The sequence below is a fragment of the Micromys minutus genome (genome assembly GCF_963924665.1).
Source record: "Micromys minutus genome assembly, chromosome: 14".
Classification (NCBI taxonomy): domain Eukaryota; kingdom Metazoa; phylum Chordata; class Mammalia; order Rodentia; family Muridae; genus Micromys; species Micromys minutus.
This window is the reverse complement of record NC_137983.1, coordinates 51697628-51724372: the sequence shown is the minus strand read 5'-3', so window position 1 is coordinate 51724372 and position 26745 is coordinate 51697628. Positions and strand designations below refer to the sequence as shown.

General features: G+C 47.3%; 1 protein-coding gene across 4 annotated transcripts in view; it reads left to right on the top strand.

Moving 5' to 3' along the window:
- The first annotated feature begins 10851 nt into the window (after positions 1–10851).
- Positions 10852–26745, top strand: part of TFDP1 (transcription factor Dp-1) — a 38492-nt gene continuing 22598 nt past the window's right edge. Inside the window, exons 1-2 of one of the 4 annotated variants that reach the window (XM_080928436.1) lie at positions 10852–10879; positions 11683–11757. In XM_080928436.1, coding sequence (XP_080784562.1) covers positions 11746–11757 — 12 coding nt within the window. In that variant the 5' untranslated portion in view covers positions 10852–10879; positions 11683–11745. The other 3 variants (XM_080928435.1, XM_080928437.1, XM_080928438.1) reach the window with 3 other exon arrangements.

Below are 26745 nucleotides of genomic sequence, written 5' to 3'. Positions count from 1 at the left end.
GTGGTGGTGGAGTCCTGAGAATGGTGTGTGACGGTGGGCAGGGGGTTGACAGAACGCAGAGGACTTTTAGGACAGTGAAGTTTTAATGAAACTATCCAGTAGGAGGTAGAGGTGGTCCCAGTGTGTTTTTCCCAACTCAAAGAGTGTTTAATAAGATTATAACCTACCAGGCTTCAATCCCAGCACTCGGAAAGCAGAGGAGGGGGATCTCCGAGTCTGAGGCCAGCCTGTCCCATGCCTCCAGTGTGCCAGTGCATTGGCAGCACACTGTCTCAGAAAAACAAAACAACAAAGCCAAGACCAAGAGTAGAACCTGCGATAAACTATGAGTTCCCGGGGATAATTATCAATTGGTGTAGACTGTTTCCCTGGGTAGGATGGGTGGCCATGAGAATATAGTTTGGCAGTGTGCTTGGCATGTTCAGGGTAGCAGATCCGATCTCCAGTGCTGCTGTTGAGAAAGCAAACAGGCAGGGCATGGCTACTGTCCTTGAGATAGAGGTCCCACTGTGTTGCCAAAGCTAGGCTTGAATTCACAGTCCTCCCACCTCACATGAGTACCATGGATCAAAGATGTCTAGGGTCACACCTAGCTCATTAAAAAAAAAAAAAAAAAGATTTCTAAGTTTTAGCAAAAAAAAAAAAAAAAAAAAAATGCAGCTATCCTGGAACCTACAGGATAGTTTGAGGATGATGGCCAAATTCCAAACCCGTCAGTGTGGTTTATATTCATATTTTTATTTAAAAATTTAAAAAGATTATTTACTTTATTTATATGAATACACTGTAGCTGTCTTCAGACACACCAGAAGAGGGCATCAGATCCCATTACACATGGTTGTGAGCCACCATGTAGTTCCTGGGAATTGAACTCAGGACCTCTGGAAGGACAGTCTATGTTCTTAACCACTGAGCCATCTCTCCAACCCTATTTAGATTTTCTTAAAGCAGAATTATATGTATATATATATATATATATTAATCTATGGAGCTTTTGCAAATTTGAATTAATTTTAATCAGATTTCTTTTGTGCTATTATAAACTATATATTTCCAGTCGGTTGTTGCTATGAGGAACTGTAAGTTATTTTATTTAATTATTTGCAACATTGGATTAGGAACCCCGAGGCTGTCTGTCCTGAACTGACCTTGTATCACAGAAACTGCCATGTTTACTGATTAACTGCAGTGCCTTCCTTGATTTTTCCCTTGTCCAGTTGCCACCTGAGAATAAATTTGTCTTCCTGGTCAATATTTATGCCTTTCAATTTCGTTTCTTTATCTTTAAGGCTTTTATGGTACTCTTGCCCCTGCCATGCTTGTGTGGGTGTATTACCATGGCAGTGGGCGTGCCCAGGTGCTCACGTGGAGGTGGGAGGACAATTTCAGAGATGTGTTCTCTCCTTCCACCTTTAAGACAGGCCCTTGTTTCTGTTGCCCTCGCTCCCGTGTCCGAGGCTAGCTTGTCGTGAGCTTAAGGGTCATTTTCCTGTCCCACCAACTTACTACAGAGCTAGGACTTCAGATACCAGCTGCTGCGTCTGTCATTTTCCTGTCCCACCAACTTACTACAGAGCTAGGACTTCAGATACCAGCTGCTGCGTCTGTCATTTTCCTGTCCCACCAACTTACTTACTACAGAGCTAGGACTTCAGATACCAGCTGCTGCGTCTGGCTTTTGGGCTTCTGGGGGTTGAACCTCAAACACATTGAGGCAGTTTGTGCAGGTAACATTTTTCACCCACTAAGCCATAGTTTTGAGCCCCCATTTCTCGACTTATTGCACTGTTTGGGATGTCCCCATTAATGCTGTATAGAGGTATTATCTCAGTTATTTTGAAAAATTCTAAGTATATAGAGAGGTTGGATCATAAAGTCCCTACATTCTATGCAATTATTCTGTTCTATCTGAAGCGTATGAAAATAAATCTCCAGTATCATCACCCTGTACCTAATTTTATCACCACTCTCTTGTGAATATGAGAATGATCTTACCCTATGAAAATCCCACTGTTGTACCTAACAGTCTGTCCTTGTTAGCTTTGGAAAAGTCATATTGAGATATAATTAATTAATTATAATTGGTATAATAATTCAAGTCACTCATTTAACATGTGAATTGGGTTTTATTATCTTTTTAATATTTGAAAATTCAGATACATGTGTGTGGGGTGTGTGTGTGTGTGTGTGTGTAAAGCTTATCTTTTGTTTTGAGACAAGTATCTCTGTGTACCTGTGGCTGTCCTGGAACTATGTAGGCCAGGCTGGCCTCAAACTCACAGAGACCTGCCTGCATCTGCCTCCCAGGTGCTGGGACCAAAGGCAGAGCGATCGATCATGCCTAGCCAAAGCTTAGCACTGAAGTGTCCATTACTAGTGCTAATGAACAGTGTGGCATAAACACCACTATCATCTGTTCCTGAAACACACAGACCCTGCAGTGACAAGGAGTGATTGCACGTTGCTTGCTACTATCAGTGCTAGTATAATTCGGAACCCACAGATTCTAGTAGATTCACACACCATCCTTTAGTGTCCGGCTTATTTTATGGTGTGATGCTTTCTGGTCCCATCTATACCGTAGCACGTGTCAGAATGCCATTCCTTTACATGTCTGAGAAATAGCCTGTTGTATGTGCTGTGTTCCAGTTTTTAAAACCCCATTTCTGTCAGTGGCAGGATCTTCCAGCTCTTGGCTACTATAGCTAAAGCCTCAAGGAATATTTTCATAAACTATCAACATCTACCCCGTGTGTGTTCTATGACTCTAAAGTTATATGGGTTATCCTATGGCGGGCTACCTTTGTGTATCTAGGATAAACTCCAGCCATTATTTGATGAAAGACATGAATGAATCTATCTACTTTAAAGGCCCAAAGCTCAAGGAACTTCATATCATGTAACTCAGAGACAAACCCACTAACCCACACCAATACACATAGACTCAAAAGACAAAAGCAAATACATACTATTTAACTCACCAAGAGAAAAGTGATTTCCCCTTACTGGTAACAGTCATAGGACTGACATCTCTTTAAAATATAATGACCAGGAGGCCGTAGGTGGGACACTTTAAGTTCTGTGTATATTTAAGAAATAAAAATAAACCCTGCCAATCAAGAATTCTAAAATTGGCAAAGCTGCTCTTCAGAAGGGAGCTGGAGAGATGGCTCATGGGTGAAGAGCACTTGTTTTTCCAGAGAAATAGATAACCCCCAGGTGGCTCACAGTTGTCTGTAACTGCAGCTCCAGGAAGTGCAGACCCTCTTTTGGTTCCTGTAGGCACCTGCACACATGTACACAGGCACACACATAGAATTTAAAAACAAAATAAGCTACATGATATGGCATTCTCCAGATTAGGATTAAAATGCAGAAGAACTCTATATTTTTGCTGTTGTTGGTGACTGGAACTCTCTCTTTAGACCAGGCTGGCTTGGAAATCAGAGATCAGTTTGCCACCTGCCTCTGCCTCTGAGTGCTGGGATTAAAGGCATGCATCATCACTGCCCAGGGTGGTTTGATCGCTTTTATTAAAAATTAAAAATAAATGTATGTATGTGTACCACGTACCACGTATGCATGCCTGGTGCCCACGATGGTCAGAAGAGGGCATTGAATTCCCTGGAACTGGAGTCACAGACAGTGGTGAGCCACCACATGGGTGCTGGGAATCGAACCCAGGTCCTCTGATAGAGCAGCCAGTGCTCTTCACTCCAGAGCCCTCTCTCCAGCCGCATGCTGATTTTTTTTAACTTTTTTTTTCTTCTTTAGAGATGGAAAGTCTAAAGCCCAGGTTGGTCTGGAAATTACTTTGTAGTCTTGAACTCATGGCAATCCTTCTGCCTCACACTCACAGATGTGAGAATTTCTGATGTGGGCCACCATACCTGGCTTTTACTCTTCTTGTAATAGAATTTAAAAGAGAAATGTGTTGAGATTCTGTAAACCCCACCCCTCAGTTACCTAGCAACAGCCAGGTGTGCCATCCCAGTGACCTGACACTATAAAAGGGGCTATTTGACCCCCTCCTCTCTCTTGCTCCCTTGCTCTTCCCCCTTACCCCTCCTCTTCCCCTTCCCTCCCCCCCCCCATGTGCTCATGGCCGGCCTCTACTTCTCTAATTCTCTATCCCCCACCTCAACTCCCCCATGGCCGAATAAACTCTATTATATACTATACCACTGTGTGGCTAGTCCCCCTCAGGGCATCTCCCTTACCCCCAGACCTCACTACACCTCCATGGGCCGCATCCACCCCCCACTTTATTCTTTTCCTAACATTGGTGCAGAAACCAAGGATGTCATCTTTCAACAACATTGGTGCCCATTGTGGGGAGATAAGCTTTCCTCACGACCAGATATCCCTTTTTCCTTTCAAAATGCATGGAGTAAATATGAACTTGTTGGTGTGCAACAACTTATAGATGTGTAAATGACCAAGCTGAACTAAAATACAAATTGGCAGAATCATAAAAAACAGATCCCAATACATACTGTCTGTAAAGACTTAAGGTCCATGAACTCACAGATAGCAGGATGTTAAAGGGTCAGGTGCTGAGAGAGCAATTCGCCTACGAGATGTAACAATTATAAATATACGAGCACCGAACAGCACAGCTCCCCAGTAGAACAGAAGGGAAAGGCACAGAGCTTTAGAATGATGTCCAAAGTCTTCACGGCTTACTCAGTACTGAAAACAGACAGACTGCCTAACGGCTGGACATGGAACTTGAAGAGGCCACCTCCTGCAGCCAGGCAGGAACCCCAGTGGAGGGATAAGGACACCAACCCAGTCACAAAACTTTCCATCCCAAATTTGTCCTGTCTATTTAATAGAGATGCAGGGACAAAGATGGAGCAGAGCCAACCATAACCAGCCCAGAGTGAGACCCATCCCTTGGGCAAGCACCAGTCCCTGACACTATTCATGATACTGTTCTGCTTGCAGGCAGGAGCCCAAGTAACTGTCGTCTGAGAGGATCCATCCAGTACCGGACAGAAACAGAAGCAGGCGCCCACAACCAAACATTGGCCGGAGGTTGAGGATTCTATTAGGAGTTGGGGGAAGGACTGAGGGCCCTGAAGGGATGGGAACACCACAGGAGGACCAACAGAGTCCACTAACCTGGACCTCTGGGAGCTCTCAGAGACTGAATCACCAACCAAAGAACACTCAGAGGCTTGAACGAGGCCCCCGGCACACATATAGCAGATGTGCAGCTCAGACTCCATGTGTGTTCTTCCACAACTGGAGCAGAGGCTCTCCCTGAAGCTGAAGCATTCCCCCCTGAGGCTGCCTTGTTTTGCCTCAGTGACAGAGGATAGGCCTACTCTGGCAGAGACTAGATGTGCACTGGATCCAACCAGCTGCTACAGGTCACGTCTCTTCTAGGCGGTAAGAACAGCTTTGTTCTTAAATCTCAGAGGTGCTCCTCCTAGGCAGGGCAGGGTCCCTGGGAACATTCCCGTTCTTAGTGATGTAAATAGTGCTGATCCGCCAGAGAGTTCCTGGGAGCTTCCTGTCTCTTCCCCATCCTAGCACAGGTTACACCAGAGGGGTGCTAGGGATGTGGACTCTGGCCATCCTGCCTTTACAGCAAGCCCTCGGGCTTCCCATGATGTACATTTTGATTGTCAATATGCCTGGCGTAGGAAATGCATAGGATATTAATGGAGCACACCTCTGCTTGTGTCTAAGGGCATTTCCAGAGACCCGAGGGCTCTGACCTCAGTGGATTAATCCCTCATCTGGGAGGGATTAATGTCATATATGATGGCATTTTTGAGAGAAGGTAAAACATGGATGGTAGGACCTAGTTCTAGGAAGCAGGTCACTGCAAACACGTCCTTTGGGCTAATCTCATTTGACTCCTTCCTGCATCCCCATTGTGTAAAATGTTGTGGAAAAACAAAAACAAAACAACAAAAATCTACCCAACCCATATAAGGAACCAAGCACAGAGCAAAATAAGGTTAGCAGTACCATCCAACAAAGAAGAGAGTGATTATTCCCCAACTGATAAGAAGCTAAGCCATAAAAAGAAAGTCAAGTAACTTGTCCAAACTCAAGTGAAGTAGCTGAGGGCTTTGAATCCAAGATAGGAAGGGCCCGCCACGTTCAATGTCACCTTTCGGGCTGAGCAGGCCAGTCACGATTTCTTTTCTCTCGTGAAGAAAAGCTGCGATGTCAACTTCCTGTTGACACACTCACCTGTGGATTCAGGCAGTTAAATCTTAAATAGGAGAGCCCAGCAAACCTGTGGGTTTTACTGCAGTTACCTCATGAATAATTTGCAAATAAGAGTTACCTAAGGCAGAGGCAATGACACTATAGGGGTAGGGTGGTCTTCAGACTCACAGACCTACAGTAGGGGAACCTGGAATGTTAAACACAAAGGGTTGTTCCCTCCTGGGAAGGAATGTAAAACCTGCTTCACACCCAGAAGGCTGGGATGGACAAGCTTTGTAGCTGGTGACCTGTGTACTGTCTGCGTGCCCAGAGGCTCTCGGCACCAGGTATTCCCCCAGACCCTTCTAAACTAGTTTTTCTCAGATAATCCTTGGATTCCGTCTTACGGAAGGTGTCACATACAGTCAATCTATAGAACCCATCTTTCTGGAAGGCGTCACGTGCACCTTACCAAGTTTCCTTGTAGTTGTGATCTGTATTTAGCTTCCTTTGTTCCTCAGAGATACAGATATGCTCTGTTGTACACGTGAGGTTGAGTTAATCTCCACATGCAAAGTTTTCACCAAACTGTTCTGTGTTTAAATACCCCTAAAATGAACAACTTCGAGTCAGGCTCAACGACAGAGCCATGCTAAGCTGAATACCTGTCTTGTCTCCCGCTGTTCATCTCTCTGTGTCTGTGAGGTTCTCAAAGACAGTGACATCACCAAAACCCACACCAGTTTCCCCTCTTGGAAACTGGCAATCTAGAGCTCATCACACAACTTGCAGAAAGCTCAATGAACTGAAATGTGTTATTTCCCAGGTAGCTCCGTTGATCACGGTCTTTTCTAGATATCTGGGCTGATGGGAGGACATCTCTTAGCCCAGGGAGGGAGGATTCTACTACATCTACTTTCAGGGACTTCCTGAAGCCCCGAGTTGTTTACTTCCTGTTACCTTCCTGTTATTTTAAGTCTTTTTCTTTTTTTAAGTATTGTGTTTGTTTTTGTTTGTTTCATGTATATGGGTGTTTTCCCTGCATGCATGTCTGTGCAGCGTGTGACTGCAGTGCCTACAGTGTCCAGAAAGGGCATCAAATCCCCTGGAACTGGAGTTGCAAACAGTTGTGAGCTGCCATGTGGATGCTGGGAATCAAACCAGGGTCCTATGGAAGAGCAACCAGTGCTCTTAATCACTGAGCCAACTCTCCAGCCCCAAGAAGAGGAGGAAGAGGAAGAAGGGGAGGAGGAGAGGGAGGAGTTGAAGGAGAAGAGAAGGAGGAGTTGAAGGAGAGGAGAAGAGGAGGAGAAGGAGGGAAGGAGGGGAGGAAGAAAAGGAAGAAGAAGATGATGATGAAGAGGAAGAAGATTTAGCTTGCTCAAAGAGATTTAGGTGTGCTCAAGCTAAACACAATCAGACTCAACTACAGGAAGCTCAGTTAAGGTAAATGTGACACCTCCTGTGACCATGGGTTCTATAGATTGACTGTATGTGACACTTTCCCTAAAGGTGGGTTCTATAGATTGACTGTATGTGACACTTTCCCTAAAGATGGGTTCTATAGATTGACTGTAGGAACAAAAGCCCAGGCCTTTGCAAGAACAGCAAGTGTTTTTAACTTCGGAGCTGTCTCTCCAGCCTCCACTTCTGAGTCTCAAGGCATCTCTCCTCAGATTAGGAATCTTCCCTGCAGGATGGAAATGCTATTCAAATACCCCCATTTCTCTCTCTGCTTTCCAGGCATGAAGATAGTTCCCCTCTGCTAAATTCTTCTTCTAGCACGGTATTCCACACACATGGGTGGGACCAAAACCTCTGAAACTATGAGCCAGGGTAGATCTTTCCTCACTTAAGGTGATTCTGTCTGGTATCTTGTCACAGTGAAGGTAACAGTAAGTAACGTACATGTCGGAGAGTATGTCTTGTTTGGAATCTATCTAATTATAGTGCTTCCTGGTCACTCATCATCCGAGAAACAGGTCTGTCTACCGCAAATTATAAGCAAAACCCAGGAAAGCAATCCATTGTAAGACACTGTCCCCAGACAACCCATTCCATCTGTTCTGTGGCTCCAATGTTCACCAGCAGCACCTCACTTTCACTCTCTTCACCAGTTTCTAACTCCGGTCGATTTGGCTTCCAGGATGCTTTGAGGACCTTTCGCCATCTCCAGCGAATGGAGTTAATTGCTCTCTGGAACAACTGCATGTTGAAAACTGTTGGCCTGTAAAGTCATTCCTCATAGTTAAGAAACCTACCCCTGTTAAATAAATACAGGCGAGAGGCAGATGCTACCCCCTACTCCAGAGGCTGGATGGCTTTGTTTCCCTTTTGTTTTCTCTGTTACCAGGGTAGGGGAGGAAGGCTAGAAAATGGGGAGGACTCCTGGTCATTTGAAGGCTTCCATGCATGATTTCAATTCTGACATGCAGAACCAAAGGTAATTAGATGCTTGGCAGCTTAAGAAGGTGGGGCTTAGCTGAAGTGGTAGGAGCTGGTGTAGTCAGCATAAAGGTGGTTAATTGTAAAGCCATGCAGAATAGGGGCGTCCAGTAATAATATGTTGCGTATTACTGAGTGAGGCCTTTGGTCTGTGCTCCTCAAAGGTCTTCATAGATGTTAATTAGCCCAGCACTTGGTACAGCTCTGACCTCTATATTACTAATCAGTTGGCTGGGGTTATTCTGCTTTATCCAAAGAAACATACTCGGGCAAGGAGAAGATTCTCCAGTGCTAGCAATCAGTGCCAGGCCTTACGCACTCAACGTTTATGGAATGGACTAGAAGATCCAGATGCTTACAACTCTATTCCCCGAAAGCCATGGGCCCATTGCTCCAGGCTTTAGAAGCCAGAGACTTACATCTTGAGATACTGAAATTGGAGGCTTAGATTGTTCTGGGCCAACAGCGGTCATAACACTTGGCGGCTATTGAAATCCTTCAGCAGCAGTAGGCAGGGTCTGCTGGTGCCGCAACTCTGCATGGGCATTGGGTGCTGGGAACATATGAGACTGTGGCCTCAGTGTTCAACTTTTCAGAGCTCCCCATGTTTCTGCCACTGTTTTGCTGATGCTCTGTTATTTCTTCGTGTTACCAGTCTAGCTTGTAAAAAAAAATGTTTAGCATCACTTGAGAGAAGTTTCTATTGGACAAAAGACTCCCACCTCACTGAAAAAGTGAGCCAAATATCTTGTTTATAGTCAGAAATGGGGCGTGGCAAAGATGTTTGCACCAATCACAGTCTTTCTGCCCAGCCGGTAGAGATGCTTCCCCCACAACCCTCCACCGATGTCCTGGTGACCAAGGCTTGAGATGACAAAAAGTCTGGTGCAAGCAACTGAAATACTCAGGCCTTGGGTATGGCCTCCTGGAACCGCAGCTCTGCTTTGGCAATAGGCAGCTGTGGTTGCAGCGCTGCTTCCTCAAAGCCGCCGAGGAGCGTTCAAAGCAGGACAGCAGCTTTCGGACAGTTCAGTCAGATGCTAAAGAAGGGTTGTTTGGCTGAGTCATGTGGCTGAGGCAGCTAGGTAACAGAAAAGTTTGGGAGTCAAACTTTTATTCCCCCAGAATAAAATTCAGCCTTTCACATTAAGTTCTCTGATAGTATTTAACAGTGCTCTGCTTGCCAGTCCCATATTCTTGGGAAAAGTTGGGCCATTTTATCTGACCCATTTGGACTGATTTGTGAGCACCAGCCCATTCTCCTCCCAGGTTCTCCAGCTTTAGTCTAAAAGTAGTGGTCTCTAAAATGGACTGAGTCTTCAGGGCTCACGGTCTACCAGACTCCTCTTGGGATGAAGCACATGGTTTCTGAAGTGAAAGGTACACACACACACACACACACACACACACACACACACACACACCTGTCTTTCACGCTGCTTCCTGCCCTGAACTACTGACAGTCCAAGTTCAGGCCATGTGGCCGTTTGTGGAGGTGAATAGTTGAGCAGAGGTCTGAGATCTTGTCTCTGCATTGTCCAGTACGCATCCTAACAGCCTTTGAAGACTCCTCTCCCTGTGGTGCACATGCAGGTACTTGAAAGTACTCTCAGAACTGAGCTTTTTTCCTCGTGTGTACACACATGCCTGTTCTTTTCAGTGTGCAGGCATTAAACATAGGTATCGACATTTACATGCACAGAGGGTTCTTTCCTGTTTATATGTTCAGGAGTGTGCACACATGACTCATACTCCACGAATACACACTTGTATACAGCCAGACTATTCATATACACAGGTGTGCACACATGATCCTTTCCCTACGTGTACAAGAAGGTATGGCACACACCAGATTTTTCACCATTGGCGCGCGTGGCACACACACACATACACACAGAGGCAGACACGTGGCCCTCTACTCCCTGCGCATGCACTCAGACATGCATACAGTTGGCCTTTAGTGTACACACACAGAGGCGCGCACACACGTGGTCTTTCTCTGAGCGCACATGGAGGCGCCCGCAGAGCTTTTCAGTGTCCGCGGTCTCCTGCCGAGTCCCGCCACACGCGCACGCGCGCACAGGCCCCTCCCCAATCCCAGGGCGGGTAGCACCGGCTAGAGGCGCGGGAGATGAGCGGCGGGAGGAGGAGGAGGGCGCCGAAGGCGCGAAAAGGCGCGCAGGCGCGCTGCGCGGAGCGGGCCCGCCGCCGCCCACGTCACCGCGCCGCGCGCACGTCACGCCGGCCCGACGCTCGGCCCAGGGTGAGCCCGCGTCCCGGCGCCGCTGGCTCAGGGCAGGGACCGCCAGGGCCGGACCTCCGGGCCGGCGCCCCCGCGCCCCCGTCGTCCGCCCCGCGCGCCCCGCCGGCCAGCCAGGTGTGGCGGGGCACCGGCCGGTCACGGCGGGAGGGCGCGGGCTGGGCGCGCGGCCCCGTTCCCGCCCCAGCCCGGTTCCCGCGTCCGGTCGCATCCCGCCTGCCGCCCGGCCTCAGCCCAGAGTCGGCCTCGACGCGGCGTGGCGTGGGCGGCGGGCAGGGGTCCTGGCCACCCTCCGGCTCTGTCCGCTCCAGCGCGCGGAGCTGGTGGCCGGGCCTAGTGACAGGTGGGGCGGGCGGGCGGCCGGGAGCCCACCTGTCAGAGTGGTCGGGGGCACCTCGGGGTCTCGGGCAGCCCCGGGGCCTGCTGCAGCCCGGGCAGAGCCACGCTGTGGCGTGTGCCCAAGTGGGGGGCCTTGGGCCTCGGTGGGGCCTGTGGTCAGGCGGGGCGCGTGCCCAGGTGGGGTGAGCCTGCCGGCTGCGCCTCGCTTCGCCCAGGGGCCGGGGTCTGGCCCCGCTGCCGGTGGGAGCTGCTGGTGCCCGCAGGGAGCGTTTCCATTTAGAGAGGTGACTTAAAATCCCCGTGTGGGACCTGCTTGGCTAGCTCTCCTGTCGGGATTGTGCAAGAAAGGCCCCTGCTGCCTGGAGGCCTGCCTCGTGCTGGTGGGGAGATGTTTCCTTTGAAATGCGGTGTGCGTTAAACTTCTTTTTTCATTCTCATTCATTACTCATCCCCTTCCTTTTTACCAGATAAGTCCGGTTTCTTCTGTGGAGGGTACGCAGTTAAAGCTTTGATTTCCTGGATCTGGTAACATGGCAAAAGATGTAAGTATGCGTGCTGCGTGCTGCAGACATGTTAGCATAGCTCCCTGCAGTTTTCTCCTTTTATTTGAGAGTGGCCATACGTGCGTGGCAGTGGTTTGCTCAGACATTTTACAGGCAGGAGCTGGGATGGAGGTGAGGGATGGTGAGGTAGGAGGTGGGTGCCTCCCCTCTGCACAAATGTTCTTTGTCATCTGAAGCCTGACACTTTTTTTTTTTTTTTTTTGTGGTTAGATGATGATGTCTGGATTTTTCCTTAATCTATCTAAACTGCTTAAATAAAATAAAATGTTTTGAATACATCTCTCAGTTAAAATGAATGTGTGAGTGGGTGTTGTTTGTTAGTGGGTTTCCACACAGGAGAGCAGTCAACATGGAACTTAACACTGTACTTGTTTTATGTAGTATGTAAGACTGTAATTCAGCTTTGATGGATTAAATCCCAACTACTTGTTTGGCCACATTTTTTTCTCAGAAAGATGACATTTGGTGATTAATGAAACACCGTGGGAATGCTGGTTGGTTTAGCTTCATATTTACTACAAAGCTACTGAGCGTTTTGATTTTTTTTTTTTTTTTTTTTTTTTAATGAAACAGGTATGGACAGTTAGGCTCCTAGGCTGCAAAATACAGTTTGTATTGTTGGTCACATCCCATTTATTATTTTAACTCCCTCCAACGTTGATTGTGTCTGTTCCAGTGTTCCTCAGTATTCACTGTTCTTTGTTAGATTAATGTGTTTTCTGTGCAGCCCTGAAAATGCAGGCACACAAGCTGTATCAGCTAGAGTTGTGCCCAGGTGTAGTGAAACTGGTACACGTTCTGAGTCTTGTCCTGACTAGAGGCCAAGGATTCATCCATGCTTAGTGGCCCACATGGATCAGACGGTGCTCCTCATCTGCTCACCAAGCACTGGACCTGCTCTGGGGAGAGACTGTGTGTAGGTCACTGTGTGTAGGTCACCTGACGTCACAACTCAATATGGCGTTGGCTTGATCTTGTTATGTCTGTTGTTTATCTACATCCATGTCCCAACTCTTCCTCTATGTGTGACCCATTCCTTGGTTGGACCACATGGCACTGTGTGGTTCCAGCGAGTCTGCACACCCCAAGTCCTGTCATCTTAGTTCTGCACTGATGTGGTCAGGTTCTCCTGTCCAGCTGAGAGTGAGACCACCGGTGTGGGTAACCCAGAGCTACAGCTTAGTCCCCCCACAGGTGCACACAGACCTAGGCAGAGGTGAAGCGGCTCTCCCTGTTTTCTGACTGGAAGCGGAGATTGCAGACAGTCAAGGGTTGGTGTTTTTCAGTAGGATGTGATATTTGGGTTTGGAAAGGGACTTTGTAAACTGTGCTGAAGGGAAAGAAAGAGGCACCATCGAAGCTTTCTAAGCACTAGATGTTTAAGGTGAAACCTGACTGTAAAAGGTTCTGAAGGCCATGACTCTGGTGAGAATAGGGACAAAAGTCATGTTCTAGGTCATAGAAGAGCAGAAAGGGCAGACAGAAGACAGATAGCTTAGGGATTTCCTGCTTCTGCAGACCAGCATGTAAATCAGGCTCCCTGTAAACTGTGGGCTGTGGAGTGGGGCAGGTAGTTGTCAGCAAACAGGATGGGGATGGCAGAAGCTGGCAAAGAAGCACTGGTAGAGGGGTGGTGAGTGCCTGCGCGCACGCCGGGCTGCTCCTGCGATGCTTGCCTGTGGAACTTACTGTCCACATGGAAAGCAGTGTGCAGGATTACCCATGATGACCCAACACTGCTGCGGAAGCTAGAGAGGCCAGGTGTGTGCAGATGTGTCTTCTCTCGATGCCTGGGCTGCTGTGCTAGTCTTACTAGGAAGGTAGTATTCTTGAATTTGTCAGTCATCAGAGAAGTCCATCCCCATAGACCTGCCTAGAGGAGTGTTTCCTAGGTGATTATAAATTCCCTTATTGACAATGAGGATCACCTATCAAGTCCATCCCTTGTCAACCTTAGAACAAACATCATTTTGAATGTTAACATTCCATCCTTGATCCTCGTAGGCTCATCTCCTAAGGAAAGTACTTTTAGTCCATTGGTACAAGCCTCCAAATCTTAACATTTCCAACTTGTTCAACAACTGTAAATTCAGGGCTGTACTTGCCAAACCTCTGTACTTGAGTTTGATCCCTGTGACATACATGGTAGAAGTAGAGAACTGACTCCCATAAGCTTTCCTCTGATTTCCATGTATTCTCTGTGAGCGTGCGCTTGCGCACACACACACAGTCAGTGTAATGAAACAAGATCAAGGGTCTGGAGAGATGGCTCAGTGGTTAAGACACAAATTGTTCTTTCAGAGGATGCGATTCTCAGAATCTTCATCGTGTGGCTCAGAACTGCCCAAAGTTCCAGCTTTTGGGGGATGTGGCACCTCTGGCCTCTGTGGGCACCTGTATTCTCATGTAGATACATATGCACATGAGCACATGCATACATACAGAAATAATAAAAATAAATTTAAAAACATTTTAGAGGCAGAGTTTTTTCAAAACTTAGTAGCAAAGACTGGACCAATGTAGAACCAAAATTTAGTAGGGCAAACACCAACCCTGGCATCTTGGGCCTTCTGTGCTGTAACAGACTTGGACAGGCAGCCTTGCCTTCCTAGTATCATGCCTGTAGCACTTGAGGCCTCTTCAGCCAGCTCCATTTTGTGCTTGTAGCTTTCTTTGGCAAATGTTCCTTGGTCTGGTCCTGAGATATTCTGTATTTTGAGGTTTTTGTTGCAACTTAGGCCTTACCTTCCCAGCTTTATGCAGGGGCCTCTCAGCCTCTGATATTCTGCATGCCTGCAAAGACCATCCTCAGGGCAGTGCCCAGTGCTGCCAGCTTGAGATGCACGGCCCCTTCTATGGCTCTAGCGGCCTTCTGTATCTCATCAGCTAAACTTGGGAAGACACTTCCCTAAGCGCTTGTTGTCTCTTGATGGCATTCTCAATTCAAGCTCTCTTTCAAATGAATTTTCATTTTCTTCAAGGGTGTACAATCTCATGTGAACAGATAGGACAACTTTGTAGAATTGTTTCTCTCCTTGTCTCTGGATTCTAGGGACTGAAGTCAGGTTGCTAGACTTGCTTTTACCTGCCCAGCCATCTTGTCATCTGGAGCTGGCATTTATATCAGTTGGTCCTGCCTGTGAGTGAATCTTTTAAGCATACTGTTCTTTTCTTTTTTTCAGGTTTTTTTTTTTTTTTTTTTTTTTTTTTTGAGACAGGGTTTCTCTGTAGTAGCCCTTGCTGTCCTGGAACTCACTCTGTAGACCAGGCTGACTTTGAACTCAGATCTGCCTGCCTCTGCCTCCCAAGTGCTGGTGCATCTGTCTCCCAAGTGGTGCCCTAAGGATATGGTGCCCTAAGGATGCTTTTCTTGCCTCGGTGCAAAGGGTGAGATTTCCTCGTTGTAGGTGCTTTGCCTGTGTCTTCCTTGTGTGCAGCTTTAAACTCATGCGTGCTCCTTTATCTGTATGCTCCGTTTTACCATCTGAGAGCCATAAGTAGTAACCGTGCCACAGCTTGGATGCTGTGCTGTCTTGAAATCTCCACCAGACAACTTAGCTCATTACTTAAATTTAGCCTCAATTAGGTTTTAAGGGCATGGGCAGAATGCAGCCAGATTGTTTGCCAGAAGGTGACAAGTGGCCTCTAGCCCAGTTCCCCCATAGAACCCTTGTTCTCTCATGAAACTTGTGTGCCTGGCCTTCGGTGTTCACATTTCCTTTGACATTCTGGTCTTTTCGGATGCTTGTCAGAATGGCCTAGAAGTTTTGCTTAGAGCCTTTCAGGATTCCTTTACATCACAGGCCTGCAGATCATTGATCACATTTACCATGGCAGTGCCCCGTGCCTCAGTTTTCCACATTAGTCATGTTTCTCATCACTGACAAGAGGGAGTGACTTCAGCCAGGGTTTGTTTTGGCCGTCACGATGGTGAAGGTATGCTGGAGGCAGTTATGGTGGCTGGTCATGTTGTGTCCACAGTCAGAAAGCAGAGATGAGTGCGGGTGTCAGCTGGCTACCTTCTTTATTCCTTTGTATTTAGTGTGAGACCCCAGTCCATAGGATGGATGGTGCTGCTCACATTAAGGATGGGTCTTTCCAGAAAACACTCCCAGAATCCAGAAGAGTGCTCACCTGGTGTTCCAGATCAAGTCAGCCTCACAGGGAAAGGTGAACCCGTACTGTGGTTTTTGTCTTTTTAGTGGTTGTTTACTTGACATTTTTTAGAATTGTAGATAGTTGCTATTGAACAGATGAATTAATACAGGAAATAAACTGTACTGTGTTGCAGACCGGTGGTGCCTGCCACAGCCTTTGTGTATGAACTGAAGGCTGCTGTTTTGGACACCAAGTATACTTGCTTCGGTTTGCTGTGTGCAGTTCCTAGAATGTCTACCTCTGATGTTGAGGATGGACAGAGAACAAAAAGACTTGGACACTGCAGTCTTCCGGGTTTCCAGTGTTCCAGGATCTTCACAGTTAGGGCAGCGGTGTTGGGCTGCATAGAGCTGTTTCAGCAGCTCAGGCTCAGTACAGTCTGTTCAGGAGGCCTGTTAATGTTAGCGTTCTGGGATGGGGTGGGGCTGGGCTCTAGAGATACAGTAGTGCCTGGCCCTTTGGCCGTGAACATTGCTGAGGTTCTGTGGCTTTCAGGATCGGTCTTCTCAGATGGTTAAAAAGCCATTGTGATCCTAAGGAGGAATCCTAGGGGCAGTGATTGTGATGTACACCTGTATATGTGTGTGCATGCCTGTACACAGGTGGTGTCTTTGAGGTGTCAGGTTTGTTCTACAAAGATGGTGCCAGGTCGCCATGTGTGTGCCATCAGGCAGGTGGAAAGCACCCATTTTAACTTATCCTCCCCAGAAAGATGCTTTAAGAGTCATGAGATGTGCTCAGTCTAATATGTGAAATAGTAAATTGCATCTTGTACATGGAGAGTTCCAGGCTCATTAGACCTACATAGAGGGATTGTTATCTCAAACAAAGAATTTAGGAATGAAAATTTCCTCATTTTTTTCTTGATCTCCCACTTTTGCATTTGTTTATAAATGTAAGAGAACATTCCGGGCTGGAGAGATGGCTCAGTGGTTAAGAGCACTGACTACTCTTCCAGAGGTCCTGAGTTCAGTTCCCAGCAACTACATGGTGGCTCACAACCATCTGTAATGGGATCTGATGCCCTCTTCTGGTGTGTCTGAAGACAGCTACAGTGTACTTATATATAACAAATAAATAAATCTTTAAAAAAAAAGAGAACATTCCTTTAAAACATTTTTTAAAATGTTACCTATGCTTGCCTGTCTGCCTGCGCACATGAGCAAATACCTTGTTATATATGTGGAGATCAGAGGGCAACTTTAAGAAAGTAGTTCTTAACAACCCTGTGGCTTGGTTGCCAGCACCTTCACCCACCAAGGCAACTCACTAGTGCATGCTGAACTTTAACCAAAACCTGGTGGTTTGCAGGTAGGGTTTTTGTTTTCACATACTGGAGGTTGAGCCTGGTGCTCTGCCTCTACTAGGTTCTGTCACTGAGCTACATTGCTGGCCCTCTGTACTTTTGCTTGAGACATGGTCTAAGTAAGTTGCCCTTCCGGTCCTTGAGTTCACTCTACTCTGGCTTTGAGCAGTTTTTATGTTTTGCCCTTTGAGTCCTGGGATCACAGGCCTTTGTTGCTCATGATGCCTGGCTATACTTCTCCATCGTGACCATCATGATTTTCTGAGGCTGGAGCTGCAGAGATGGCTGTGGTTAAGAACATGTGCTGCTTCTCCAGAGGACACAAGTTTGAGTCTCAGCACCCACATGGTGACTCACAACCGCCTGTAACTCCAGTTAGGGATCTGGCACCCTCTTCTGACTTTCAAGAGCACCAAGCATGCATGTGGTACACATTTATACACATTCATACATAAAATTTTACAGTTCTCTAAGGCCCATGTTTATGCTAGTGGCTGCGTATGATACAGGATGGTGGCATATTAAATTATTTCAGCTGCTGGGTCCTTGGAGGTCTTTATAGACTCTTGTTTGTTTTGCCTTTTAAAGATGAGGTTTGAGGCCCTAGGCTTAGCTCTTAGCTTAGTGTAAGGTGTGTATGTTGTGGTGGTGGGGTGTTTGTTTTGTTTTGTTGGTGTTGGACATTGAAACTGCCTTGTGTGCACTGAGTATCTGCTCTAACTGAACAACTAACCGGCTCAGCCTCTGAGATTTAAATTAAGATATCTTAGGCTGCCTCTGATTCTTTAACTCAACAGTACTATGTGTGGAGGAAGGCAGAAGGAGAGAAGCTGGGGGTTAATCTTTAGCCTCTGCATGTATCTTGGTGGCTGAGTAAGTCTCTGGCCTGGTATGCTTTTAGGCTTGTTCATTTATTGAAAATGATTCTTGCTTTAGAACACCTTCCAGCAATCTTGCTATTCCTACTTGATTTGTGGCCTAGAAGAAGTGTGCCTTGACATGACAGAGGTAGCTGATTATTGCTGCTTGTAGCTTGATTAGCCCCTCCATGGTGCTTGGTGTGACCGTGACCCTCCTAGCATATTCACAGCCTGAATAGGAAGAGGGTGAAACTCGAGTTCTGTGTGGATAGGAAGCTGAGGTCAGTGCTGTTAAATTTACTTGCAGGTTGCTGCTTTCAGAGTGTGGTGCATGCCGGGTTTAGGAAAGTGGCAGGGACCAAGGCAGCTGTTGTAGTTGACAAGAAAGTGAAGTTCTGTGCTGTGGGGCAGCCACTTCCTACCAGTGAAGCCTCACCTGCCCTGGCTATTCCCATGGTGATTGCTTTCTGTGTCCTGCCATCCACCGTGTACTTCATTCTGTCCCAGAGCTGCCCTTTGACAGCAGGAAGTGGGGCTTAGAGAACCTGGACAGTCAGCTCCCTGGCAGCTCTCCCAAGTAGCTCTGCATCTGGGTCTGTTGTGTAATGAGAGTTATCATTTGAGTATCTTTGCAGGAGTTAGGTGCCTGTAGGAAATTTGCTAGATTAGAGGCTGTGGCAGACACTGGCCTATCTGCCTTTCTAGGAAGACCAGATCTATAGGAATCACCCTGTATGCACATACCCTTGTGAAGGGCTGAGGCTGGGGGAGAGCCCTGAAGCCAGCTATACACACAGCAGTAGAACTGAAGGTCATTCAGGACTTGGTGGGTCTCTAGAAGGAAGGACATGGCAACACTGTTCTCTAGGTGAGTACTCCCAGGGCTGAAGGGGGTTGTGTCCCCTCAAAGAAGTTGACCAGGTCTGTTGGTCTGGCTTAGGGTTTGTGCCTGGGAGGAAAAGATGGCAGAGACTTGCTTGTGTGGCTGATGCATGAGTATTTCAACAGCCAACCCACTACTCTGTTTTGGTAGTACTGGGAGATGAGTCTAGGGACCCCCCCCTTGTGGGTCACAAGCTCTGACCACTGAGCTATAGCTACAGTCCTCTGATTGTTTTCAAGGGCTCTTCCTTGTAAATTGCACATAATTCCTCCTGTCCCTGATCCTGGCATCTTTTGCATCTTAATTTTGCTCAGAATTCACGTGGGTCTTCTGCTTTGGTGGCTCTTGATATGCTAGCCTATTCCTCTTCTCCAGTTGAGTTTATCTTCTAGCCATCAGCTAGTCTCTGCTTAAAGATTTTAGATTCTCCCTAAGGACATGGATTTCTGCTGGGGTGGCAGCTGCCCTGGTCATCTCTTCAGAGCTCTCTAAGCCTGGACCATGGCTTTCAGACCTGCCCTACTCATTGGACAAGCTAACTTGCTCTCTAAGCCTGTCCCTCATCCTCTGAACATTTCTGCCTGCTCTCTAGGAAGTGAGCCTCTGTTTCTACGCACCCTCTGGTAATCTATGCATGGCTTAGCCTCTTCCTCGTGTATCTATACCCCACCAGATGCTGGGGGCAGTTGCTTCATCCAGTTAATCAGGATTCAAGTGGCACTGAGGGAATCAGAAAGGCCAGTAGTGGATATCTGGGATCATCCTGAGGTTGCTATGGGATACCATGAGCTGCATTGTTGTTGTTTTGTTTATGATTTTCATAAAGATGATAAAATATTTATAAAGGCATTTTGTGTATGTGAGTGTTTTGCACATGTGCATAAGTGCACCGTGTGCATGCCTGGTGCCTGTGTAGACCAGAAGAGGGCATTGGAAGATGGTTGAGATCCACACGAGATCTACTGTGTGGGTGCTGGGAATCAAATGTAGGTCCCCTGCAAGAGCAGTAAATGTTTTTCATCTGAGCCATCTCTCCAGCCCTTCCACAGGCATGGATGTGACAACCCACAGAGGTGTGTTCAGATGTGCCTGTGTGCTGCATGGCCTTATGCTAATGCACTCACTGTTTCTTGCTCTGCTAGTCAGCATTTTGCCCTAAGCCTTTTTGTGGCAACAAATAGGAGCAGGTGGTTGATGCTCTTTATTTAATTTTACTTTTGTTTTTCAGAGCTGAGGACTGAACCCAGGGCCTTACACTAGCTAGGCAAGCACTCTACCACTGAGAGGCTCAACCCCAACCCCTATATTATTGTTTTGTTTTTGAGATAGGGTCTTATTATATAGGCCTTGAGCTCAGGGTTCACCTGCATCAGCCTCCCTGATGCCAAGATTACCAGTGTGTAATGTCACCACTGGCTCTAGTGACTTGTGTGTGTGTGCGTGCGTGCATGCACATGTCTGTGTTATACCTGTGTAGAGGCCAGACAGAATTTCACTATCCAGCCCTGGAACTTGCTGTGTAAACTAGGCTAGCCTTGTCCTCAGAGATCAAACCTGTCTCTGCCCTTGAGTGCTGGGGTTAAAGGCACATATGTCTGTACCTGGCTTACCAGCTTATGAGATAGTCTTTCACCTTACCTGGAGTTTACTCATTAGCTATCGACTTGATTGGCTGTTTCAGGGTCTTCCTGTCTCTGTCCTTTAGTGCTGAGAATACAGGCAGGCACTTCCATGCCTGGCTTTATGTGGGTCTGGGAATTCAGACCCAAGTCATCAGGCTTGGATGGCAGACATTGTGAAAACTTGTGGAAGCTATTAATCACCTGAATTAATTTGGTGTTTTCTCTTTTACTGTGGGTATAATATGAATGATTTTTTCCCCAGTGCCTCACAGAGATGTCTTTTTGATATTTACTTTGGGTGGCCATGGCACATATGGCCGGCCACTCCTGAGCCCTTGTTCCTGGCTCCGGAGGCCTGCCATATTGCCTGGCTTGTTAGCAGGTATATCCACATTGTTGAGTATGTCCATTTTGCGCTGGTTTCACCTTACGTTTCCTGATTGCAGTGTGAGCGAGCACCCATCTTTTGCTGCAGGTCTTCAGATTGGCCTCTTGTTAGGTGCCTAGTCACATGTTTTTTTCGCTGAAGGAGTTGGAGTGGTTAATGTCTGACATAGATCAGAACCCTTTTTCTCCATTTATTTTTTGAGATCTTTCAGGTTGCCCAGGCTGGCCTTGAACTCCTGGCCTCAGTCATCCTACCACTTCTGGCATAGCTAGTACTTTAGGTGTATGCCACTGTGCCTGGCTTCTGTGCTTTTTAATAGTTCTTTTTGTGATTCTGGGGATTAAACTTGGGCTTTTTGAGTTAGTTGGGCAAAATTTACATGCCTGTTTTAATGAGAAATGTTTATTTGACCGATTTTGTGTCATTTTCAAATATTGTTTCTTCCCTCACCCCTTGAATTAGATTGTCTATTGTTAGGCACTTCCCAGTAGCTGGTCAGGGTCCTGATAGCAAAGCCTTTTGTCCTAGGGTCTTGGCTTTTTCATACACTTTTCAGGTGTTGATCTTAGCATTGGGACTCGATGCTTTGTCCTCATTCTGCTCTTGCAGATCGTTGGCCTTGCTCAGTTAGGGAAATACCGCAGTGTGGTTTCAGGAATTATATTGTCCACTACTGTTGGAGGGAGTGTCTTTTAGGTTAACAATGCATAAAGGGTATTTACGGGTCTTTCCCTAAGAGGAATGATGACCACCAGTGTGTTCCCAGTTGCTGGAGTGTAGGTGTCCTGGGTGGAAGCTGCTTTTAACAGCACCCTCTGGCCAAAGCTGGATTTGCAGCTCTGTATACACTTGGGGAGACCACAACAAGATTGCTGGAAGGTGGTGGCCATGTTAACACAAGTGGAGATTAGCATGTGGCAGTAGGCCCAACCTTGGCAGGACTTAGCTCTCCAGCAAGCTCTGAAGTTTTTGTGTGTTTTGTGTCTAATGAGGTCAGTGGCCCACCTTCCCTAGGGTATGAAGTTACTTCAGTCCTTCCTTACCTGCACAGTATAGAAAGATGTCACTCAAGAGAGGTGTGCCCACAAGTCAGGCCATACACATGCACAGTCCTCTGAAAGCTGTGGGACACATGGCCTGGCACCTGTGTGGAAGGGTCTAGTGTTTACTGGTCATCCTGACATCTGAGAGTAGAGTTCGCAGGACAATACAGTTTGCTGTTTTGGGCTGTGGGGTTGACAGGATGGCCAGGTATGCTGCAGACTCCTTGAAAGCTTGTCCAGGAACCTCCTTGCCAGGTGTCTTCAGAACTGGCTTCTTGTCCTCTTAGGCCACCCACACACTTTGTTTTTATGACACAATGTGGTTTTTAACATCTGCTTATTACTTGTCTATTCGTTTATCTTCTGTGTCCCCAAAGATGGCAAAAGGTCTCTGCCTGTCTCAGCACATGTTTCCTGAGATTGCTCTGTTTTCATGGTTATTGTAGGAGGGATTCTTAACTCCTTGTATGTCTTGGCTGATGAAACAGGAAAGTGCTGAGATAATACTTTTCCTCTCGGTTTTCATGAAGGCTTTTCATGTGACTTTAAGTCTCTGTACTTCTATGGTGAACATAAGAAGACACAGGACAAGTGGGAGGCTTAGAAAATGCCAGAACAGGGAAGCCCAGAAGTGATTCTTCAGCCAAGGATTCCAGCAGATAGGTTCCTGGGCAGGTACTTACTACATGGTTGGGATACTGTTTTGTGCCTCTCAACTTTATAGCCAGCATTGCTCCTACCTAGAGGTCAGTGTTTCGGCTTCCAGGCAGTGCCCACACTCACCAGACTGGTGTCTTGCAGAGGAGAGAGACAGCTAGTAGAGAAATAAACCAGTTGTAAACTGGAAGTACTCAGGAAACGGTATTACAGGCAGTCCCCTGGAACTGTGCCTGCATACCGTCTACTTGAATGAGACCTGGGGTGTGGCCGGGGGCAACAGTAGCTTAGGGCATCTTTGCTTTTGGTCTGCATCTGCTATGCACAACTGCGGGGCTGTTATTGTAGTCACTGGTGCATTTTTAAAAGGATGGTGGTGACCACTCTGGGCTGTCATGTTTGTGAAGCTGGCTATTGGCGAGCACCAGCAAGATTTGTTAAATGAACAGCATAGTGTGTAGGTCTCTGGTGCTTGCTGTTGGTGAGTTGACTGCCCATCATTGTTCTCTGGAAGGGGTGGTTGTGGTCAGCATGGACACTGTGGTCATTGTTTATACTACAGGCCTGCCTAGAGCAGGATAGAAGGAAACAGCAGTGTCAGCAGATTGGTGGTGTTGATTTTTAAAGAAAAGTTAATGTTCTCTCCCTGGAAGTTGGCTGGGCTCTCCAGCTTAAAGGTATTACGGGAGGTCAAAGTCTAGTGTAATTGCTTCGATGTCTAATATACTAATAGAAAGTGGGCAGAGGGGTGGAGATGTTGCTGAGGACCTTGTGAGTCATGTTGCCACTGACCAGCTGTGGCTTTATAGCCTTAGGTGTACCTGGTGTGACCCTGGAAATACTGTGACCTCTAGAGTATCTGGTTGGTGCTCACCAGTCTTTGCCACATTCCATCACAGTAGCATCTGGCCTCTACTCGGTGTTCTGCCGTGGTCCTAGTTTTGAAGGGAGGGGAACGGCAGCAGGTCTCCTCTAGCTGCCCTTCCCCTAGAGTCGATGACAAGCAAGGAAGAGTGGCTCACATAGCAGCCACTTCTGCTGCTGTTCCCTGTGGCACTGTCGGCACACCCGATGAGTCGAATCTGCATCAGTGACCTTCTGTCCCAGGGTCAGTCCATCTGGTTCGGTATTCTTTGTAATCACCTCCAGGGTGGCTGCAGCGTGAGTGTTGGTCATAGAATCCCAGAGCAGTGGTGTGCAGTGTCCTCCCTATGTAAACCCAGACCTGTTCATGTCCTTTAAGAATATGCTCAGTGGACATCTGGCTACTTTAGTCTCCTGGTGCTGTGTGACAGACATCCTTAGAACTGAGTGGCTTAAGGTGACAATGCCCATACATCTATGGTCTTGTGGGTCTGTAGGTCATGATTGAGTGTTGACTGAATAGATTCGAAGCTGTCTGGAGTCTTCCCTGCCCTCCACAGGCTGCTCACACATTGTGACCAGGCTGCCTGCTTCTCCAAGAGAACATGCTGATTGCAAAGGTTGTACTAGCGTTTCAGCTGCCTGTGTTATGGAGTTGAGTTCAGTCAGGCTAGGAGGGGGGAGATATATGTCCTAGTCCATTTGTGCTGCTGTAATAAAGATATAATGAAATCTACTTGCAAGCCCAAGATCAAAGTCAGATTTGCTGCTTAGCAATGGCTTATGGCTTCCCCACTCTTTTTTTTTTTTTTTTTTTTTAAGTAGAATGAAGGTAGATTTATTAAGGAAATTTCAGGAAAAGGGAGGGCCCAAGGGAGTAATGTTTTTGTGATTTCTCTGCTGTGTCCCCACATGGTGAAAGGGCAGCAGCTCTCTGGGTGCCTCTTGTAGGGCCCTAATCTCACAACAAAGGCTCTGTCCCTCAGCTTCATGATTTCTAAATGTCCTTTATCTCTACTTGAAGACATTTAGTTTGTACAGATTTTTCTAGTAGGTCGTCTTCCACTGCATACTGTGGTCTGGGGTACTGCCTTAGAGGTAGCCAGCTCTGTGGCGTGGTAGGTCTCTACAAGAAGGCTACTGGCCTCTAGTGTCCGCTAGACAGAGACTGCCGCTGATCTTCAGATCTCTGGAAGGGAGCCCCAGCGGTTCTCTTAGTTTCCTTTATGGACAGGAGAGCTTGCGTTTCCTTTTTTACATTGACACCCATGTGTTACGAAAGAGTGGCCTCGGCATGTGAAGCATTGGGACAAGTTGTGATGGGCCTTGGCTGGCTCTAGGAGTCTTCTTGCTGGGCCTTTTAAGTCAAACTTTATCTATTGATCTCAGGCCCCTACTAGAGAAGGGGCTGAGGATAAAGCTGTGTATTTACTGTGGGCTCTGCAAAGCAGATCTGTTCAAAGCATTGTCATGAAATCATATCCAAAGCCAGTGATTCTGAACTGAGGTCAGTTTTGCCATCTAGAAATACTTTTGTTTGTCATGCTGGGCGGTACAATCAGCAGGTAGTGAGAAGCAGTCAGGTTGCTGTCAAACTTACTGCAGTGAAGGGTAGTCATGGTGTTGTGGAACTCACTGCAGTGAATGTAGCCCCTTCAGGGAGCTATCCAGGGGACCCTGTGGGATACACGTATGCATAGCGGTTTTCTGAGCCAAGTGACAGAAACAGCAGAGCATCATGGGCGCGGGGGGGGGGCTTACTTGGGATTTGGAGGATGCAGTTATGCATGTTTGCAGACATGGCTGGATTGGTGGGGGACAGACTTAAGTTTTGCAGTCCTCTGTGGTTTCGTGGCTCTCTTTCCTGCATCTTGGTCCATTGCTTCATGATTGCTTTTGAGTTTGATGGCACCAAATTGAGACTTGAGAAAGTCTGCCTGTTTGCTACATATCTGACCCTGCACAGTTCCTCCTGGCTGTTTCTGGCCAGTGAGCTCTATAAGGCCTGTTTGAGGAGGCAAAGCTGATTTGCAAGTATCCACAGCTGGGATGTGATGGTGGGTCCATATCAAGGCTGAGTGACCTTAGAGGAAGGAGCAGCATAGCACAGCTGAGGAACTTCCTGGGTAGCTTGTCCACCCCACCTGCGTTTACCTCAGGTCTATATTGTGGTGGATGTCAGATTGGTTTCTCCGAGTGGTAACATAATGACACTTAGAGACACAGACGGCACAGTTCTAAATCCCTGCACTGGATTGTCTCAGCCTCTGTGTTCCTGGGCAGAACTCCTGTGTGGTGGACTTGAGTTCCTCTGAGGTAATGGACAAGGACAGGTGATTTGGTCCATGCTGTCCATATTAGTCTTTTCTGCCAGTGACAGCAAATGCTGCTGCTGTCCCAGGCCCACCCCATTGTGCCGCCCGGGTCGGCAGCTAGTGGTCAGGAAGGATACTTGCAAAGAAGTAGCGTGCTGACTTTGTGAAGCTGTATGTGGGGAAGTTGGGCGGTATAGTCAGTAGGTGACAGAGAATGACAAAGCTGGGTAGGTAATGCCATGCCCCTGTTTGTCCAGCATGGGGGTGAGTCTATCCTACCTGTTCAGATCCAGCCAGTTGTGACTGTACCAGGAGTGCTGAGGAAGCCTGGGAAATGGACACTGCTTTGAGCTGTAATTGCTAAAACTGGGACTCAGGGTCACTAGACCTGTTCCAAATCTCCAGGCTGTATCTACCTGGGCTGACCTGGTATTCAGTATGCTTTACTCACTGGCCCTGGAGCTTGGCCTTTATTCTCTTCCTCCTGGACGGGCCCACATGGTGTTAGCCCCAAGCCTGCCTGTTAGCCTGCCTAATGTGGTTGGCTTTGGCATTCAGCTTCAGAACTTCTTGTTCTTAGCACAGATTTCCCTGCAGCTTCTTGTTGGGCTGTTCTAAGCAGTCTTACCCATCTGTTGGCCTTCTCCGTTCAGCCTTAACATCCTGGTTTACCCATCTGGCTGTGCCCACCTGGCCCTAACCTCTGTGTCCTTAACCTCAATGGCATTTCCTTGGTTTTACTCATTGACTGTAATCATCTTAGCCTGCCTACTGTCTGGGCTAGGGGACCTTACCTGCCTGCTGTGTTTCTAATCTCCTGGATTTACTCTGTTGGCCTTCCCAACCTGGTCCTCCCAATTTGGCCCTTAAA